Below are 21,435 nucleotides of genomic sequence, written 5' to 3'. Positions count from 1 at the left end.
GTAAGTAGCAGCTCTGAGAGCCAATTTACCACTCAATGTTTTAAAATAAAATCTTTTTTTCTTGACTCTTAGATCCAGGATACATGAGTCTGGACAATCACAATGTGGAGAGCCACCGATGCATGCAAAACACATGACAGAGAAGGGGATATTGTCCAAAGACATTCAGAGTCCAAGAGAGTTAATACAATGGAACTGCCATCACTTTGCATACAAGGCACACTACTACACAGCGATGGTTCACTGTCTCCAACCATTTGCTTGTAACCCTGAAGTACAGCCCAGAAACCACAAGAATCTCTGTAACACCCCATCTTCAATCAGAACTCTTTTGAAGTTACATTTTTCTTGCCAAATGTATTTGTCCGTCATTAATGCCAACTTTTTTCCCTCAACTTGAGGAATAATCAGATAAAATTTGAGTCAATGCACTTCCTCAAAAAAAGGAAAACTACCTAAGATTTCTGGCAAATAAACAATTCAGGTGTTTGAAAAAAATTATTACATACCTGACCATCTAAATCAAAAGCCAAGCAAGCTATACCATGTGTGTGAACATCTTTCAGAACAGATATGGTTTGCACAGTGTAAGAGTCCCAAACGCAGATGTAAGGTTCTTTTCCAACTTGACCTGTTGCCACCAATACACGTTCAGGATGCAAAGCAAGGCTGCCAAAGAAAAAGATACAAAATATTTTTACATTTGCCTAGCTGGCTGCATTAATATTTTTCCTTTAAAAATTATTTTACTAATCTTCCCATTGATAGTAGCTATTAATGTCATTTTGTATCACAGATTCCACAAAAGCTGCAAAATTCTTTTCATATAGTATATGTCACTATCTTTCTTGAATTTGAAGTCTCAAGCCTTCTCAAATTAAACTAACTGCATTAATCTCCTGTTCCAACATAGAGAGTTTACTAAATGAGGTCAGATTTCTATGCACTAAAAAATATGTTCTCCCTTCCGTTTTTCGTAACACTTAGAAAGACAATGGTTGCATAACAAAAGTTGGGTTTTGGCTATTTACATAACTAGCATCAACAGAGGAGGAGATCTATCTCCAAAAGTACTTCATTTCACATAGTATTTGATGTCCTTTTTAAGAGAGGGCTGAAGAGCCTTCTAAAGCTATCTCTGCTGAGCCAAAGCTTAGACAAGATGTTATGACTAGACATTAGATGACTAAACTGAAGATCGAGAATATCTTACATGTCTTAATTTTACTACTGAAGAATTGAGAATAGTTTATTTCAGGTAATTATTAACTTCTCAATTTTCAAACATTGCACAGAACTTTCTTAATAGTTCACACTGCAGAGTCTTTCAAGGTCCACAGAGGATCACCACAACTGTTTTGTCATGTCTGGGACCAAGCTAGAAAGCATGCTAGTCAGTAAGATAATACTTTGTTTTGCAAGAAAGCTGCAAGGCAGCACACAGAGGTCTGAAGATTCAATTTCACAATACACAAACATCAGTGAGAATACCTTCTAACAGAAATCCAAACAAGCTACTTGCTGACATTCTACACAAACTAAGTACAGCAGCCCAAAATTATGTGAGAAATACCATACATAAGTTAGGAAGATAAAACTTCAAAAGTTGGCTATTTGGCTAAAAATATCTCCTCCTCTAACTAATCACAGAGTAATGATCTTGGGAAACTGGTAGACAGAACTATTAACAACGCATACTACACGTATTTATCTTCCCAGCATCATGTGGAAAGGAGGGAGATTGAACACTGCAATGGTAAAAAGATTCCACTGGAACACAGATTTTGATAAATTAAGTTCAAAGAGTGGAGACAAGGGGCAGGTCTATAAACACAGAAGAAAAAGCTAATCAAGAAATTATCAGAGAAAATTATCTACCTCAAAATATGTACAACATTTTCTATATACAGAAAGAGCAAGAGAAAAATATGTCAGAAGTTGCTTACATTGAGTCATACTACACTATGGAATAGACCCTTCCCCCCGCCAACTATTTCAACACAGCATTTCAGTTGTTTGATATTGCTTGGCAAATTCCACATGTACAACTGAGAGGAACATTTGACTTCAGAGTTTGTACAAAAGGTAAAAAGCCTCTGGACCTTTCAACGGGAATTCCTTTTGCTACTACACATTACTGTCAGCACCAGCATCAAGCAATAATCGTTTCCCCATTTCACTTCTCTTTAATTCCAGAGTTGTTTTTCTGGTTTTTCCTTCTTTATTTGACAGAGCAACTTCATAATTAAAAAAATATGCAGAAAAGAATTGGCATTCAAAACCTATCACATTTCACTTTGGTTCTGCCACCTAATCCTGACCAACACCTGCACATCTCCCAGAGCACACAGAGACAGATGGTATATGCATGGAGAAAAAGGAAAAGCATCTGGAGGGGGAGAAAATGATGCATTTGAAATGATCTCATTTTTACAATGATACCACAGAGAGGGAGAAATGAGACCCTATAGACAATAATGAAATTGAAGAAGAGAAAGGAAGTGAAAAGAATATGTGGGGGATGGGGAGATTTAAAAAAAAAAAAAAGGACAGAGAATGAAACTAAGAGAAAAAAGTTAAAACCCAGCTGTCTTATAACTTCTGACCTCTTCAGTCCTGTACTTAGCTCTGCTATTAGTGCATTCTGCAATTTCAGGCAAGTGAAAATGACCCCCCAACTGCAACTTTGAAAAATGCCCAGCTATTACCCTGGACACAGAAACGTGCCTGAGCTCCCCTACAAAATGCCTTCCAGCAAGCAAGAACAAGCTTAGAATGTTTTTAAGTAAAGACCAAAGTGACAAATCTAACACACTAGAGATGGAAGGGACAATAAAAAAGGAACTACCAAGGTACAGGGAAACATTTCCCTAGCCCAAGTATCCCAACTAATTCCACTCAAAGCATACCAGGTAGAAACAGAGACTGTTTCCTCTTTCTGACAAATAAATGCCAAATAGTAAGTAATAGCAACATCATCGTATTGTTTCTACATCAAAATATAGCTTAAACAAACTGAGAAAAAATTCTGCCTTGATATGGGATAATGCAGCAGAAATTAAGATCCAAAGCCTGAATTTTAATCACTTTAATCTCTACAGTAAAATGCTAACAACCTTTCTAAACAGTCATTGAAAGCAGAAGATAAACATATGACAAATATATTTAAACAAAAAGCTTTTTATTTTTTTAATGCCAATATGCAGTAATTTCAGGGAAACAACAGCAGAGCTACTGGCAGTGACTGAAAACACTTACCTGAAAGCACCTCCCCTCCCCTTTTATTCCAGATCAAAGAGAGAAGGATAGGTTAAAGTAAAACTTACAACTATTTTATGTGACAGGCTATATGGAAAACACAGAAAGAGTCAGGGGACTTCTATTTCTAAAACCAACTCTAAGAAAAGGAACTGCCACATTTATTTACATGATTTTCACATGAAATGTGAATGACAAGATGCTTTTCCTCAGTACTTAAGTCTTGGCTGTTATTACACCCATGAGGCACCACGCAGAATTTCAGGTCTCAAAATCTGAGTTGCTGATGAAACTCAAAGATTAGACTCCAGTTTTATGCAATATAGAGACCCTTTTCAGTTCATTCACTGGACTTACAGGCATCTAACCTGTAGAGTAAAAGCCCTGATATAACTCACATATTCAAGAACTTCCATTAACCCAACAGTCCTGAGCAATGCATTTTTTCTCAGTGCAGAAAGAAAATCAACAAACAAACAAAACCACTAGAATAGATGCCCAGAAAATATAATCGTAAATGTTTGCTCTATGTTGACTCGTAGCATGATGCCGTTAACAGGATCAAACACTGAGTGCAAACTGCCTCTGGATAACCTGGGTAGGATGTCCGAGACATCTTGACAGAGACATTAATAATACACAACTATTGGGACAGTATTTTAAGTAGTTGCTTACTATCCATCCAGTCACCCTCTGAGGACAGACAGAAAAGCGTGAGTGTGGCTCAGCTCTTAAGATAGCTTCCAAATATGTTGGGGTGGGCTTCGTGGACTTAAGTACACTCGCCCCCTCACAAAGGAAGAAGATTGCTTAGTGGAATCAAAAGCTCTGCACTCAGGAGAGAACTCACGTTACTTCTATGGCCCTGGTAATGAAAGCCGGAATGACCTGTCCAGGTTCAAATGCTGAAAGTGTACTTGCACCTAGCCCACACAGCTAGACTGTAAACTTGCACTTGATTTCCCTTAAGTCAAAAAAAAAAAGTCCAAACAAGAGAAGTTTTTCAGTCCTTTTTGCTTGCCTCTGGCCTTTCTGACCCAGGCTTTTCAAGAACAGATGTTATATCTAATGCAGTGTCTCTGCAGAGACAAAGGAAAATGTCCAAAAGGCAAACGTGACCATCAAGCACAGTAAGAATTAGGCTAACAAACTGCTAAGTAAAATTAATTTTGAAATTGGCTATAAAATTTGATACTTCTCAGAAGAGTTCAGAAGCAGAAAATCCAAAAATTCTGCCTGTCACTGTTGCCAACAAAACCAAACAACTGGACCTGTAGAGAGAACTGAGATCAGTATCAGTATCAGTATCACTAAGGTTGGAAGAGACCTCAAAGATCATCGAGTCCAACCTGTCACCACAGACCTCATGACTAGAGTAGGGAGGACACTAGTGCCCACTGCAGGCTTGAACTCAAGACCTTCCCCATTAAAGGTCTTATGTGCTACCAACTGAGCCACACCACTGCCAGGCTAATATCCACCAGTATTTCTGACTGACAGGTCTTTTCCTAGAGAGATGTTCAAAGCAGGCTGAAATACAGTGTTACCAGTATTACTATTTGAACAGTATAATGCAATGGAGGATGCTTCTTAATTTAGTACATTCAAGCTCCTCTTTTATACTTCATACAGAAAAGGTTCATTCTCCCTCTCAAAGCAGCACGTAAGCATTCCCACCATTTTGACTAGATCCACACACTGTATAATACCTATGTTAGATTAACAATATTAAATATTCATGGCAGCCTATGGAAAAAAAAGCATTAACAGTGTTCATACTATGTCTGTTTGGGATGGGATCAGAGATGCAGACATGACCTTCCAATTTGTGTGAGGTCTGTAGTGGCAAGGGATCTTGAAGGAGAATAGCCTATAATAAACTATTTTATCATACAAGAAATTATGAATATTTTTATCTTTATGTGGCATTGATTAATACAGACAAGCTGCACACAAGGATACAGTATTAAAGATGATGTTTCCTTAGCAACACTATTGGATGAAAATCCAAGAATATATTCATGTGACTATTCCTGAGCTTCATAAATCTAGGGCACCAGTAAAAATGCACAAAATAATACTGCAGTAAAATAACAGCATCTCAGATATCCATTAACTAACAGTTAATTTCAAGTGTTAATTTGTTTCTATGATAAAATACAGGAAACATTTTCATTGTATGTTTACATACATTTTGCTCATAGTTGTAGATATTTTCTTATTTGTTGCCACTTATCCATATTTCCCCAGAAAGAATGACAGGAGAAGCTAAAAACCATTTCTGGCATACTACTGAAGTGTTAAAAGCAGAAAGAGCTGTAATCAGCAAACATCTCTCCACAAAGTTTAAATAGATCAAGTCAGAGCACACTTACTTCCCATAGACAAAATAAAGCAGTACTCATCACAAAGAACCACTGCTGGGTCCTCCATATAGTTGTTGTCATAGCATCAGTAATGCCAAATATATCTTAAACTGTACAAGCATCCAATTTCAAAGTAAGAGTCTGAACTGGAAGCAGGGAGGGTGAACTAAAACTGTATGCTGATTATTCCCAGCTGCAGCTTATCTCATTACCATTCTATATTCTCCCATCTCAGATTCAAATACTTTTAGATTAATAAGAAATGTTTATAATCAACCTAGAGAATCCTAACAACTGCCTTGGGCTCCTATTGGTTCCAAAATTCAGCAGACAGGGGGGAGGATAACGAAAAAATGAAAGACCAGATGAACTTCAAACAGAAGGAAACAGAGAGTGAGCACAGTAACACTGATGCACAGTCATGTCTTCCACTGATCAGAAAGGGATTGGCTTAAGCTTCCTAGTAAAGTGCCAATAGGAGAACTCATTTTTTGAGTAGAGAGTGCTGGATTTTTTCCAAATTCTACATGATACTGACACTTTCATCACAAGACTTTAAGTATCCAAGAGATGTTTCTTTTCTAACATGTCCCTTGAAAAAGAAAGCAGCAAAATTACTTGCATTGTCCTAGCCAAAAATTTCTTCTCACAGTCAGAAATATCATATACTCCAAAATTATTTGGAGAAAGATTTGCTATAACAATATTGTATTATTTTTACTAGCTATTCATATATTATAATCAGAATTGATTCTTTTAACTGATGGTACAATAACATGACATACTAAAGCCTGAAGGTAAACAAGGAATGGAATTCCACATACTAAAACATTCTACTTCCTTCTTTTCTCATGGGACAATGTAAGGACTTAAAACCCATTCTTTAAGCCTAAATTCTAAATTCTGTCAAACACAGCCTCCCCAGTACCAGCAACAGGAAAAAAAGGAGGGAAAAACATTGGGGAAAAATATTACAGAAGAGCAGGATCTGCAGGAAGAAAAGGTACTAGAGTCATCTGTCAACCAACAAGTTATGAGGGAGACAGTCCCGGTTTTCATCTCCCTTGGGTCACTACATTTGATGACCCAAAAGAGATCCCTTAAATCACAAGCACTAAGAAATGACTGGGTTAGGATCTGTTAGCTAAAAAGTTAGAAAACATTTCTTCATGCCTGAGCGCAAGTGGTGAAAAAGTATACACACCTACAAAATTATCACAGATTAAAAAACTGACACAGCCTAAAATTAAAGTGGAACCACTGATACTCCATTCTAAGCAGTTTACAAGCTAAGAAACTACTTCATCAACTTCAGTATTATTGTGCTGTAGCCACTTAATAATGGGGACACTGAGTCAAGTATGGCTATAAAATCAGACATTACTGTTTGCTACTTTCTCTGTAGGAGATTTTAATCTAGTAGTTTTTAACTACTAATTCTCCTTCTGTTAACTTTGAAATTTATACTACACCTTCTACATTCAGTATTTCATAGAAAAACAATAATCACAGAGTGTACAATTTTCTTTCATATTTCTGAAGAAGCATATTAAACAGAAATTCAGTCTTCTTATCTATGGAATATATTGTGAAAAACGTACCTGAATATGTGAGAAGTTATCATCTGAATATTCAAGAGTGGAGTCACAGAGTAATTAGTGACAACTTTTGAAAGGGTTTTCTTTTATACAAAAAGGTCACCTTGGTAAAATTAGCAGTTGATTTAAAATAAGGAACAGTGGGAAGGAGGCAGTGGCAGAGCTGCTAGTAAAATAAGGCAAGATAAGCACAATATTCTGTGCTTCAATGAACTGGATTTCATTACCAATCAAAGAAGGTGTAGAGCAGGAGAGCACTAAGATGATCTTTAATTTCCCAAGCCTGAAGACTACAGATACCCTAGATTTCTTCTTGAGAACACCAGGCTTACAGATGTTCTCCATGTGTTAGTCAAAGGTGTTTTCTTACAGAAAAGGAAAGCCAAATACATCTGTAAACACTTATCTCAAATTTACAATCCCAACATCTAGCTTCATGCCCAGAAAGGCCAAAATGAGCCTTGAAGCTGGGACAACATCTAAACATCACTTACAAAAACATGATCATTGTTTAGAAAAACTACAAAAATGTGATGAGCCCACAGAACAGCATAATGTGCACAAGCATATGCTGTAATTTGCAAAAGATAAAAATCACCATTACTTATAAATTAACTTCTTATTGTGTGATGTTCCACAGGCTATTCATTTTTACAGTATTAATTTCTATGATGAAAGAGCAATTCATAAAGTAGTAAGTAAAGGAACCTGTAACTATAAATGTAAATATCATCTAAAGTGCAACTTCCATTAAAAAACAAACACCAAATCAAACATTTACCAGCACTCCTTGTTATTTCCCTAAGCTATCTGGAGGACTTTAGTTTGAAATGTCACACTCACCACAATGAATGTTCAGGCAATTTCCAACTGCTGTCAGATGCCTTGTCTTGATCTAAGATAAAGCATCATTCACCTTGCTTGCTCTTGTAGAGGCATTATAAACAGGGCACAAGGATTAACACAGTTCTAAAAGTCGGAAGAAGGTTTATGCAGTTGTCAGCTAACCAAAACATAGAATTAATCCACTCATTATGAGTGCATGCTGTCATGATAAAAAGGAAACAACTACTCAGCTCAAATTACTACAATGCATAAACATTAAGTGACCTCTACCTTTATATATGTTTGGGTGTTTTTTTCGCCAGTTGTGTGTGTGCCTGCACCTATATTATAGTCTGGTATTTTCAGGAGTCTTATTATAAAAATAAGTTACCCTATAATTCAGAAAATTCAGAAGGGCAACTGTTACTTCTAACATTACATCCAACTAGATTTAGTCACAAGAAAAGTACCACATAAAGATGCAAAGCAGTAAAACAATTATTTTCCATCTAGTCTTTTAGAACATTATTATAAACCCATGCCATAACTACAAATTCCATTCTCCAATTCTTGTAAAGAAAAAAAAAAAGCACAATAGAGAAGTAAGAGTGAGAAGTCTGAGCTGGAGGTGAAAACAATGACTTACTGTAACTATGAGAGCACCTTACAAACACGATTTTCAACTTGGACACATTTGCTTTACTATTAGGGCTGGTGCTTTGCCTCAAATTTTATTTCTCTTCAGTTGAGTTCTTTAAGAGAACTGAGCATTTTATCCTATATACATATCATTTTATTTCAAATATCCATTCAATATACATTGTATGAAGCCTAAGTTTAAATAGTAACACATCCTATTGTCAAAATAAGATAAGAAGCATGTCCGTCACAGAGCCAGTTAAACCATTAGCAGAAGTACCACTTGTGGTACCTATAAAACTGACCACTCAAAAAATGACATTATCCTCTCCAAGGTTTTGGCACTAACTCTTGGACACAGATCTCTTGACTCTTGCATTCAAATGTGAGAAACATTTCACTCTATCAGAGCAATCCTCATGAAAAGGAATGTTCAGATATGAACAGGGCGCCTGAGTCTGCTCAGGTGTCCTCCTGTGCCACCACAAATCCTACCCACTATCTACTTATTAGGCACAGGTTGCTCTAAAAGGATGCACAGGTGAGGATTTTCTGATGATGGGGTCCTGCTTCTGACACTGGGTGCTCATCCCAGCAGTTTGTTAGGTGAATCAATCACAGACAAATCTCTTAGAACTAATCTAAAGCATACGTTTAAGATTCATTTCCACATATCTATTGGTTTGGATAGTCTAAGGTAAACAAATACCTGTGAACAAACTGGATTTTTTCTGAAGAAAATCACTTCAATTAGTGGCTCAAGAGGAGTTTTACTGAATCCAATACTTTTCAGCACATGAATGTCATTCTGATGAAGAATGCTAATCCACACACAAACAACACCAAGATACCTCAAAAAAAGTGAGCGCCCAAGTAAATTTGTCAATGATGACCCCATGAAGTAATAAGAAGTCAGACATCACTGTTAGGATGGGAGTTACAAGTAAGGGAATTCATAGGGCACCAGATGGAATTTGTATCAGCATTTCAGTGCATAGAAAATCCTGACTAGATGTACTTTGAAGAGAACATTCAATAGAACCTAGGTTAAACATTTAACTCAATTATTAAGATAGCACGGGGAATTTTCAAATTCTGCCACATAAGTTCAAGGAATACCACAACTTTCTTTTATTCACAGTATCACAGTATCACAGTAACTAAGGTTGGAAGAGACCCCAAGGATCATCAAGTCCAACCTGTTCCAACAGACCTCACAACTAGACCATGGCACCAAGTGCCATGTCCAATCTCCCCTCGAACACCTCCAGGGACGGCGACTCCACCACCTCCCTGGGCAGCACATCCCAATGACGAATGACTCTCTCAGTGAAGAACTTTTTCCTCACCTCGAGTCTAAACCTCCCCTGGCACAGCTTGAGACTGTGTCCCCTTGTTCTGGTGCTGGTTGCCTGGGAGAAGAGACCAACCCCCTCCTGTCTACAACCAACTTTCAGGTAGTTGTAGAGGGCAATGAGGTCACCTCTGATCCTTCTCTTCTCCAGGCTAAACAATCCCAGCTCCCTCAGCCTCTCCTCATAGGGCTTGTACTCAAGGCCTCTCACCAGCCTTGTTGCCCTTCTCTGGACACGTTCAAGTGTCTCGATGTCCTTCCTAAACTGAGGGGCCCAGAACTGGACACAGTACTCAAGGTGTGGCCTAACCAATGCAGAGTACAGGGGCACAATGACCTCCCTGCTCCTGCTGGCCACACTATTCCTAATACAGGCCAGGATGCCATTGGCCCTCTTGGCCAATTGAAACATGCTAAGCTGATATTGCCTATCAATATCACAACATTGTAAACACAACCAGTAAGTTAACTTTATAATACTAAAAAAAGAAGAAAAAAAAAAATCAGTCAGGAACATCCTCTATTTTCCTATTTGTATCAAGAGGATGACTAACAAAACATAGGTGTGGTGGGTTGAAAATTCCCCTCAACATTAAATTTGCCAGACCAGCTCAGTTGGAAGCAAATAAAAGCTGTATTTACAAGCAAAACTACAACCTGCAATGAAATGCAATGAATATGTACAAAATATATAGTATTTACAAATATTTACAGGTATTTACAATTGATAAGCAGAACAGGAACCCCCCCGCCCCAGCCAAAGACCAGGGGAGCTGCAACAGCTTCTCCCCTCCCTGACTCCTTCCCTAACCCCCTATACACAAAAAGGGACAAGAGAAAACAGCAGAGAAGTTGTTGTTAATACCAGTCATAACAAAAGCAGAGCAGCCAAGCTCAGTAAAGCCAGGAGAAACATCAGCCAGAGCCAAAGAAGTGAAAAGAGAGAGATTGTTTTCGTAAACTAGTTGTAAGTCCCTTATCTCTCCAATGTGATTGTTTAGATTTATCAGTATTTTCCTTTTTTACACCCAATAGGGATTTATTTACATTCTACCACTTTCTGTTCAAGATCTGTGAAAAATTTTAAAGGCATAGCCTAAAACTACCACAATCCACCCCTTCTAAACAATTCCATTGGTTACTAATACTATCCATCTAATCTAAAACAATATCTACAATAACAAGTAAATAAAGTTTGTTTCTTCACATTATGTTCCATTCCAGCTATCTTAGATGTAAACTATTCAAAACTTCAAAAAACAGGAAATAAGAAAACGGTTTGTCTCTTCACAGATGAGACAAACAAAAGGACAGGGACTCTCAGTTGACTCAATGCTCTCAGGGCTTGCACACCGTAGATTCCTCATGGATTCTTCCTTTGGGTGTGAAGTTGCATCTGTACTATACACTCTGAATTTAAACTCTCTCAGCTAAAGTTAAATTTCTTTGTGGAATACACTGAATTTCACCATTCTTTAGCATCACCCAGTAAGTGTGGCTATGATTTAGAAAAGCAAAAAGATTAGGGTAAACCTCAAAATTTCTGCAGAAAAACCTTTAAAATTTTTAATGATCAAACATTTTTAAGCCCTGGATTATATTTCCTGGTCTTCTCTGACATTGGCCTAGACTCTCATGTTGTTGCATTAGTTCTGAGAAAAAGAGCCAACTATCAAATCAAGAAAAACATTTCCTACACCACCAAGATGTTTTCTCATTTAAGTATTGACCTGAACCAACCATGCCTGTGAGTGCTGACAGAATCAGATCAGAAGGTGATGTGACTGCTGGCTATGAAAAGCATAATGCATGAGGGCAACCTCGTAAGCCTGTAGCTCCTTGCTGTGTCAGTCTACTTTAATCAACTTCTAGTATGCTTTAGATACTTGGTTATTTTTGGTATTTCTACTCATGTGGTTTTAATTAGGGAAAATAAAGTTTTCAATGGTATGCAGGCATATTAAACAACAGGAACACTCTAGTCCCACTACAAAAATGAATTTTATTCGGTATTCCTAAAATAGTTTTGGTTTATCAAACTAAATCCATGCATATTTTAAAAAGATGGTACATAAATTTTTCTGTAGTAAAACCCCAAAGACTTGTAATGAATATTTGACAATAAATCCCTTGAAGTACACCTTCTAGTCTGGTAGAATATGTGTTTCAGAACAGCACAAGAACTACCCAGAAAACTTAATTTTCCTCAAGGAAAAAAGGGGATTTGTCCTTGTGAACCATGGCATAAATGAAGCAGTCAGCAGAATAATTATCTCACATCTTGTCCTAGCAATTACTTCTGCTGTAAGAAATGCCATTTTGACTGATAGTGAAAAGATACTTGCAGTTAAGGCTCATAGGAGGAGTGATTACTTTAATTATGACATGACTTAATGAGACCTAAATTATGAGTTCTTTAGTGGAGGGAAATAAACTGATTATGCCCTTAAAGATCATCTAGAGATAACTAAATGAGAGTAGATGGATTTATCATTACTATGAACAAAACAAACATGGCACCACATAATTCTAAGAATAAGTTAAGGAGAAGACCTCATTTTTAAGTTGCTAATCTGAACGTTCAGGGCAAAAACTCCATCAGTCCCTCAAAATACTGTATCCAGAACAGGAAAATGCCTTATCCACAAAGATTAATTCATCAGGCTAATGTAATTCTGTTCAAGTGATTTGAGTTGCTGTAATATAGCTCTTGGAATGGTACACATTACATAATTTCAGCATTACATTGCTCTCGTTCTTTGAAACAAGAACATGATACTCCCATCAAAAGTGCACAGAGAACAAACCACAGTTGTCACATTTGAACACCAACACACCTGCAAATACTCCAAAACTTGCTGCTCTTTGCAGAAAGTAAGACTATTAAAGATGTTAGGTTTCACAGTAAACATTCCACAGCATACCAAAAAACCACAATCTATTCTTGATGTCTAATTTTCTTCAAGACAAAATAATGTCAAAAATAATTTCCTTACATTTACATGAAATTACTTGACTTTGTATGCGGGAAGAAGATCAAAAATGGATGTTTGTCATCAAAATCTTGAAGCTCTGGAACTGAACTTCCAATTCTGAAAGCCCCCAGTGTTCAGACTGGGACTCCAATTTTGATTTTTGGTTAGAAAGTCACTTGACCTGTCAGTGGACATCCTGGCTCCATCATTTTTATGCTTTCTTTTCAGGTATTTATATACATTGACACAATCCTCTTTGAGCCTCTGCTTTTATAGGCTAAATGGCTCCAACTTTCAGCTGTTTGGCAGGAAAGATGGTCCAGTTCCTTAATCATCTTTGTGGCCCATCACTGAACTCCCTCTAATAGCACCGTATCAGGCTTGTACTGGGAAGAACTGAAACAGAGTACTCAAGGTGTGGCCTCACCAGCACTGAGTAGAGGGGAAGGATTCCTACCAAAGACTTTCTCTGGGACTTAAGAACAAAGACTGGTTTCCCAGGACTATCCTAAATAACCCATAATGTATGGCCCTTGTAGGTTTCCTAAGTATTATAAAGGCAACATTTTGAGGTGTTTCTATGTATGACCCATTTCACATTTCAGACAACTCTAAGATGTATTCTACTCCTGTTTTCCTCAGTAAAATTATCAGAGAATTCAAGGGAGGATAACTGTCTTTATTCAAAGATTATGACTGTTGAAATAATTTCAGAGGTTACATTGTGCAAATAAACAAACAAACAGGAGTTGTCCTCTAGAAAGAAAGATCTGCACAGAATTCAAGGGCATGCAAAGAATTCCTCACCAGAACATGATGGAGATTCTTTTTCCACCTATCAAATTAGTAATTCAAGGAAATTATGGAAAATGATGCGCACACAGTGGAAAATTAAGACGTTTTTCCTCATGGGCAACTGCTACGCTAATTCAATTCCCTGGAATTTCAAATACACAACTCATCATGAAATTCCTGGTGAAAATTCATAATCTGCTGACAAACCAAATGACAGAATTCCATCTGATAAATGTTTGTAGCTATACATAATATCTATTATTTAACATTTATGCTTGACTGTCATCAGGAGTTAGGCCAGAGAAATACACCACTTATTCCAGACAAAAGCAAGACAACAAACCTGAGAGCAGATACCTGAACTTTCAATTACTTATTTGTTGAAGTTTTTGAGAACTAGAGTAGATCTTAGGGTGTAAGTACACTGGAGGAATAGAAAAGATGGAAATAAAATAGTCTCCTTCTGCATTATTGTGAAACCTTTTATCTCTTTTTCTGAGGAAATACATTCTCCTCTATCATAAGAGGAAAACCTCTTTCATAAGGTTTTCCTTCCATGGACTAATGAAAAGGGGGAACACAAAGAGAGGTGATCCAATCAGGTGGCAGAAGTAAACAGCATCTTTACAGAGGAAGTCCAATAGCTAGTCACTCAAGGTCATAACAATGCATAGTTAACAAATGAGAGGATGAGGTAAAGACCAGAGTTTTCATTCAAAACTGGGATTTGTCTAATCACTGCACCGCTAGAATTTTTGTTTACAAACCACAGCTAAAAGACACACAGAGGAAGTCTAGACCTCCCATCTGGAAATTATCTACTAGCAGTCTTAGAAACCAACAGATAGGAGTCCAATAATTTCTTAGATGCAGACAGTGGGACTCATGATGAAGGTGCATAAACAGGCAGAAAATCTCCTTCAGAGTCAGCAGACAGCACTAACACCAAGGAGCAGACGTGATTTTAGTGGTTTAAATTTTCACTAGAACCTCAGAAATGTTGACAGTAGAAAGAAATAGTTTATTTCACTTTGGAATAAAGAAGCAAGATCACAGAATCTCAGGCAGGACAATCTCTTGTAGATTGAGCTAAATTCTGAAATATAGAAAGATGACAGTCTCCAAGTGCCCAGTAAGACCACAGATTAGTGACCAGAGTTTGGCTGCTTCTTTTTGTTCCTTAAGGGGAAAAAAGTCCAAAGTGATTCCTACAGAGTTTGCAGAAACAAGAAAAACGGACTTTACAAAACCTGTGATTTAGACAAGTAAACTATTTTGCTGAAAACAGTCAAACCTTATCTCTTCCAGAACAGAGAGAAATGTTTTGTCCTTCTTTCTACCTCTCTCACATATACCTGTGCTTTCTGTAAGCATGTTATTCACCTCTCTACAATCTTGGATATAGAGGGCCAGGAAGGGGGAAAGAACTAGATGTTTTTAACCAAACTGAAGACAGTAATAATTTCATTCTCCTCTGTCTTTGTAGCAGGGAATCTTAATAATAAAGAATTTAAATGTTTTCTGAATAATCATTAAAGTTATGTCTGCCCATAAAAACAGAACTCTGCATGAGTCCTAGGGCAAATAATACATAATTTCTTTCCCCCAACTCAGACCAAGTCAAGGTAAAGTACTCAAATTTTTGACAAGTAGGGCAATGAGCTTATGACATTACCAGCAGAAATTCAAATGTGTTTTCTAGCACAAGATGTGCCAGCTACTTCCTTTAGCAACAAAATCTAAATGTACCAGTCATCTTACTCAAATAGTCACAGTTTACTGCTGATACAGTTGTAGGAAGTATATTCAACAGGGCTATTGTTTTCCAGCTAATTCACATGAGGAACATTTAAAAAGTAGGAAAGCTACAACAACTCTTCCAAATGTGTCTCATTTTGACAGAGGAATGTAGCCACTCTTTCTCTGAACTGCATGGTTGTGTGGTAGCTTTGTGCTACCATGAAGATAATGGTGCACAAGGACAGACTTGCAAATGAGTGCTGCAGCTGAACTGAAGAACAGGTGCCATAGAAAGCAAAATGTGCATTTTTGCCAAGTCTACTAAATAACTCAAAAAGATGTACTGATTTGATATGAGGCTTTTGGTTTTCAATAGCATCATCAACACCAAGGGAAAAGTTAAGTACCAGTAAAATCCCAGTACTCTGAAGCTCACAAAAAAAAAAAAAAGACACATAGCTAACATGAAAAGGAACAATTATTTTAAAAGTCTCCTTGGAGCATGTCAGCAAAGGTAATAGTCCTGGTAACATCAAAGGCTTTTGCCAACAGACAGACATTTTAAAAGGTTGATGAGTTCAGGTTTTCCAATTTTCCTACTTTCCATCAGATAAAGTACATAAAGATGCTTTAGGAAGCCCAGACAAATAAGAAACCTCAACATGAGCACTGGTTTCCATTATGACAAATTAAAACTCTGAGGGGGCATCTTCTGAATCTTTATACAGATCAGAATATGATCCCCCTAAGGTCTCTCAGAGAAGGACAGCCTACATTAAATAACTCATGCTCCATAAACCACTAAAATTATGAAGAAACAATGAAGAAAACCTGTAACCAAACACACTAAGACACTGCTTCCTTCTCGCTATCATAAAGGAAACCAATCTATATCTCACAAGCTAGTTTGGTGATTTATGAAATCCTACAGAATATCCAGTTTAAATCAGTAACTTTGAAGGAATAATACTGATTTTGAATGAACCATGAGAATCTCTCACATACAAACAGCCTAAGATGGACAGGGGATCTTAACTTCTGCAAGCACAGCAAATGTACAAGTTATGCTGCTGGCAATGGATAGTACTACCAAAGCAAGTCACCTCAGGTTTCAGGTACAGTATTTCCCTCCCTCTCTACTCCTAAAAATGCAAGGGGAAAAAAAAAAATCAGTTAGCAGCACTACCAAAAGATGCAGATTTTCAAAGCAATTCTGCATCTAAGTGACATGTTCCACAAGTGTCCACACACAGAGAGGACTGAAACAAAAATGTACAGACGCCATAAAAATGGGAGACAAACAAGATGGAAAAGATAATATCCTCTATCTTCCAGGCAGGTGAGTTGATTTCTGGGTAGAAATTCTCAGAAGAGTTAAAAAACAAATACAAAAACTAAAAGCTCTTCAGAAAGCAAGAGAAGTCTTTTTTAGAGACAAATCGAAGATACAAGATTGCTCAATCCAAAAATCAGACTAATAAAAGAGGGCCCAAGTGATCTTAACTACACCTTTGTCTATTCCAAAAGAGCAATCAATGGAATGGAGGGACAAAACACTGAAAGTTCTTATATTTTCAGTAGGCTCCCAAGGCTGGGGATTGGAGAAAGTGTGGCCACTAATTAAAACTGAAATGAGATTATTTTTATTAGAAATAAGCTATGCTAGAACACCTAATCATATGTAAAAAATCTTCTGGTAGGTTTAGTATTTTTTTCTTTAATAAAAGGAGGTAAAGCTTCACAGCAAAAGGCATACTAATTGTTAACCAAGGCTGAGAGGGGATCTTATCTATGTTAATAAATATCTGAGGAGTGGGTGTTAAGATGAAGGTGCCAGTCTCATTTTGGTGGCGCCCAGCAACAGGACAAGGAGCAGGTACAAGCCAGAACACAGGAGGTTCCACATTTACACAAGGAGACACTTCTTTATGGTGAGGGTGACAGAGCACTGGAACAGGCTCCCCAGAGAGGTTGTAGACTTTCCTTCTCTGGAGACTTTCCTGTGCAGCCTGCTATAGGTGATCCTGTTTTGGCAGGGGGGTTGGACTCAATCTCTGGAGACTGAGAATCTTCCAACCCCGAACATTCTGTGATTCTGTGAATTGATCCATGACTTAAGAATTGCAATTCCTCTCTTCCTGACTGATGCTTAAAATAGAATGTCATCCAAAGTATGATAATGATATAAAAGTTCTCATAATGAAGAGTACTAATAATATCACCATGTAGCATGCAACATGTCCTGCTTAGTCTTTGTAGCTATGGAGCTGTGCTCACGGAAGCTTGATTCTTTAAATATATAAGACCTTCAAACACCCGATCTGCTGCCACAAGTGAGATCCCATACTAGTAAAAAGACACTCAAACCTCCCGTTGCTTTCACTAAAACATCAAATGCCTCAGCATTTGGACAGTACTTGCTGAGCCTACTAAAACACAAATGCTGGGGGTTCTGCACTACAACAGTTGAGTTTGCTATCTTCAGAGAAAATTCGGTAACATTGATTCTGTATTACATAATTCCATTTTTGCAATGTTTCACATATTTTAAAAATCCAACTTTTTGCTACTTAACCTTCATACTATGACTGCTTTAAGTATTGAGAACTGATACACCTAGGTACCCAAGTTTAATGAAGAAAAATACAGGATGATGACATTTGAATGGTACCATGCTGCTTTTAGAAAAAAGCAGCAAGTGAACACTGATCACTGCAATTCTAATCTTACTATTAGAAATAGACATGCTGCTTTTAAATGAAGCATTCTTCTATAAGCATACTAATATTTTTGACAGCTTTTACATTTAAGAAGCATGCAAAATTCTAACTGCCTAGAACTGCAATGCTTTAGCATACTTTGAATTATATTCTTTCAACATCAGCACAACTCAAAGCAGGAGCAACTCCAGTACACCAGGCTGAAGTACCATGCAAACTGACGCACATAGCTATACAAATCAGATAAAGCCACACTCTTTCTCTCTGGTTTGCTGATTTTTGACAGATTGTTTGTTTGTTGTAGTACATTCTGAATAATGAGTTCTGTCATATTTCGGCCAAATGTAGTAGTACACTGTACTAAAACTGAGAGTTAGCAAGAAACTGCCACCGCAGGAAAACACAACATCCCCAGTTGTATCTCAAAACATGCAATTCTTACAGTATAGTCCTACTATAGAAGTCCTACTGAAACAGTGTCATTTGGAAGCACTCGTAAACGCATGGTATTAAACATGTAAAATCACACAGCAACCTTGGACCTCAGATCAGAACACGTAATGAGCCAACACTTTGAAGTACAATGGGAAGTTGCAGATCTGGATTTCCTGCAACACCTAACAACAGAGGCAGCTAGCTGTTCTTAAGAAACACTTCCCTGGACTACAAGGAGAACATCAAAGCACTCGATGATGCAAATAACAGTGATTCAAACTTCCAATTCAACATCTATAGTACAACAGTCTAAAATGGTACATTATCTGCCTTTTTTTTTTTCCCTTCATATTTTTAGTATCAAGAAGAGATATACTACAGACACAACATCCTAAGGGACATTCACAGTCATATAAGAAGAAGATTTAAACAAAGAAAAAAAATTTGCCATTATGACCAAGTTTTCTAGTGTGTCTAAGAGCTAAATGAAAGGCATACCTATTCTGCTCTCCAAAGGCAATACCTGTTACTTGTGAGAGTAACACATACAGAAGGTATGCCTTGGAGCACTAAGCATCATAAAAAACAAATTTTGTGCTGAATGTTATCTACAAAATTGTCTCCTGCTAGCTCTTGCCCCAGGAGGAAGAGCAAAGGAGATCAGATTTTAAAATTCATCCGCAATGACACCTACTGGAAGGGAAAGGATTGATGAGTCAGGCTCACATCTACCCTTCACACTCCTCAAATTCTCTCCCTCATCTCACACCATTAGGCTTATAAAAGCATCCTTGGAGTGAAGAATACTTAGAAACAAACACCAGCACACGTCTTCTGCACCATGAGTTTATAATTATTTTTTCATGAACTTCAGCACTTGATAACATTCGCTGCCAAATAAACTATTGAGCTACAGGAGAAAACTCCATTTTGCAAGAAAGGCTCGTCTTTCAAGATTACCCTAAAAGTTGCATGAGTTACAGGCAGGCCAATAATTCCCCATGTAATCGTTGCCTTTTAAATGAGAGCCAAAGGTCTACCTGCTGCAGATTAACCTCCTCCGCAGCCCAAGTACTTCAGGGCACAAAAGATTACTCCTCCTCCCGCCGGCCCTTTGACATTCAGGGGCCCTCTGACATTCAGGGACCAAGCAGCGACCCTCAGGCTGCCGGGCAGGGTAGGGCAACCTGGCGCACTAGCCGCCCGTTCAAGTTTCGGCACCGCTCACCGGTGGCCAGAGGACAAGTCATGGCCCGTTAAACCCGACAGCCGAAAGCCGTTTCCAGCCTGATTCTCCCACGGCAAAGCCCGGGCGGCGACGCAGAGAGGGTGAGAAAGCGCTGTCTGCCCTTGATGTATCTCGATCCGCGCCACGAATCCCCACAGCACTGACTGGATGCGGGAGCTGGATTGCCGGCGCAGCCCGGGACGGTACCTGGGGCAAGCGGCGGCGGAGGGATACTCGCCCCTCGCTCCAAAGGGGCGGGAAGCACCGGGCGGGGGGTGAGGCGGGATGCGGGGCAAGGGCGCCCAGAGGGGGCCGGGGCCCGCGGCGGGATGCGGCCCGGGTGTCCGCGGCGGCGGTGGTACCTGATGATGTCGTCCTGGTGCCCCAGGTAGAATTTCTGCCGGTGCTCACGGGGGCTGTAGACAACGCCGACCCCCGCCACGAAGTAGACGATCTCCTTGGCCGCCGTGTAGTAGAGGTTGTTGCGGCACTGGTGACCCCGGTAACCGTAGACCCACTCTAGCCGCAGGTGGCAGCTCGGCGCGCTCCGGTCAGCCATGTCCCTCCGCCCCCGCCAGCCGGGTACGGCTCTCTCCGGCCAGAGACCCCGCGGAAATGGGGCGACGGGTCGGCCGCCCCCTCCGCTCGGCTGGGTGTCCGCCGCGCTACTCCCTGCCAGCCGACATGAATGCCGTCCGCCGCCGCGCGTCCGCCGCCGCCTCACAGAGGGCGCCGCCGACCATGCCCGCCCCGTCGCCTCGCGCCGCCAGACATGGCTGCACTGAGACACCGCCCGGGACGAGGAGCGAGGGCGCGGCGCGGCGCCGCTCCGACCCCCCACCCCCCCACCCCCCCCAGCGCCCCGGCCTGCGCCTGCGCCGAGGGCAGCGCCGTCAGGCGGCTGGGCGGGACTGCGCGGGACTGCGCGGACGCTCAGCGGCGGGAGGCGCGGGCCGAGACGTCGGCGTGCAGAGATGGCGGTGTGGGGAGAAGGCAGACCCACCGCCGAGAAGTCCTGGCCAGGAGGTGATGAGCTTCACTATCGCACCTTCTTGGGGTTTGGGGGGCTTTTTTATTTACATTTTTTTCCTTTTATTCCCCCCCACACACCTCGTGTTTTAAGCGAGGCTGTGACTTCTCCCCGTTTCACAAGTTTAGTTACACGTTTTTACTCTCCCTTTGATGTATATACCAGTTCCTTGCCTTTCTGTCGACCCACTGCCACTTAGCCCCCAGCAGCCGCTGGGGCTGAATGAGGCCCTCGCCCATGTGTTTAAACGACCGCCAACGCTGCTCTATTTGGGGGCAGCGCCATTTGATCCCAGATGTCAACTGTGGTTTCTTAACCCTTTACCGCCTGCCTCATACACCACACAAAAGTCACCTCCACATCTGTGCTGACACAACTTTTCATCCTTAGCTCTTGAAACGGTTTTTACACGGGAAAAAACATAATTTTCTAATCCCACAGATGCAAAAGCGACATCTCTCTAGTGCTTGAG

General features: G+C 39.5%; 1 protein-coding gene across 7 annotated transcripts in view; it reads right to left on the bottom strand.

The window, feature by feature from the left end:
* EML5 (EMAP like 5) overlaps window positions 1–20,766 on the bottom strand; it is a 94,681-nt gene extending 73,915 nt beyond the window's left edge. For all 7 annotated transcript variants that reach the window (XR_008462261.1, XR_008462262.1, XM_054161933.1 and 4 more), the window contains exons 1-2: window positions 20,296–20,766; window positions 510–669 (exon numbers count right to left, since the gene is read on the bottom strand). Coding sequence is in view for 5 of the 7 variants with exons in the window: in XM_054161933.1 (XP_054017908.1) it covers window positions 510–669; window positions 20,296–20,492 (357 nt within the window). In the remaining 2 variants the exon portion in view is untranslated. The remainder of the gene's footprint in view (window positions 1–509; window positions 670–20,295) is intronic.
* Between the last annotated feature and the right edge of the window lie 669 nt (window positions 20,767–21,435).

This window comes from Dryobates pubescens, chromosome 5 (genome assembly GCF_014839835.1).
Source record: "Dryobates pubescens isolate bDryPub1 chromosome 5, bDryPub1.pri, whole genome shotgun sequence".
Lineage (NCBI taxonomy): Eukaryota > Metazoa > Chordata > Aves > Piciformes > Picidae > Dryobates > Dryobates pubescens.
Note: the sequence above shows the minus strand (reverse complement) of the source record. Positions and strands in the feature narration are given on the sequence as shown.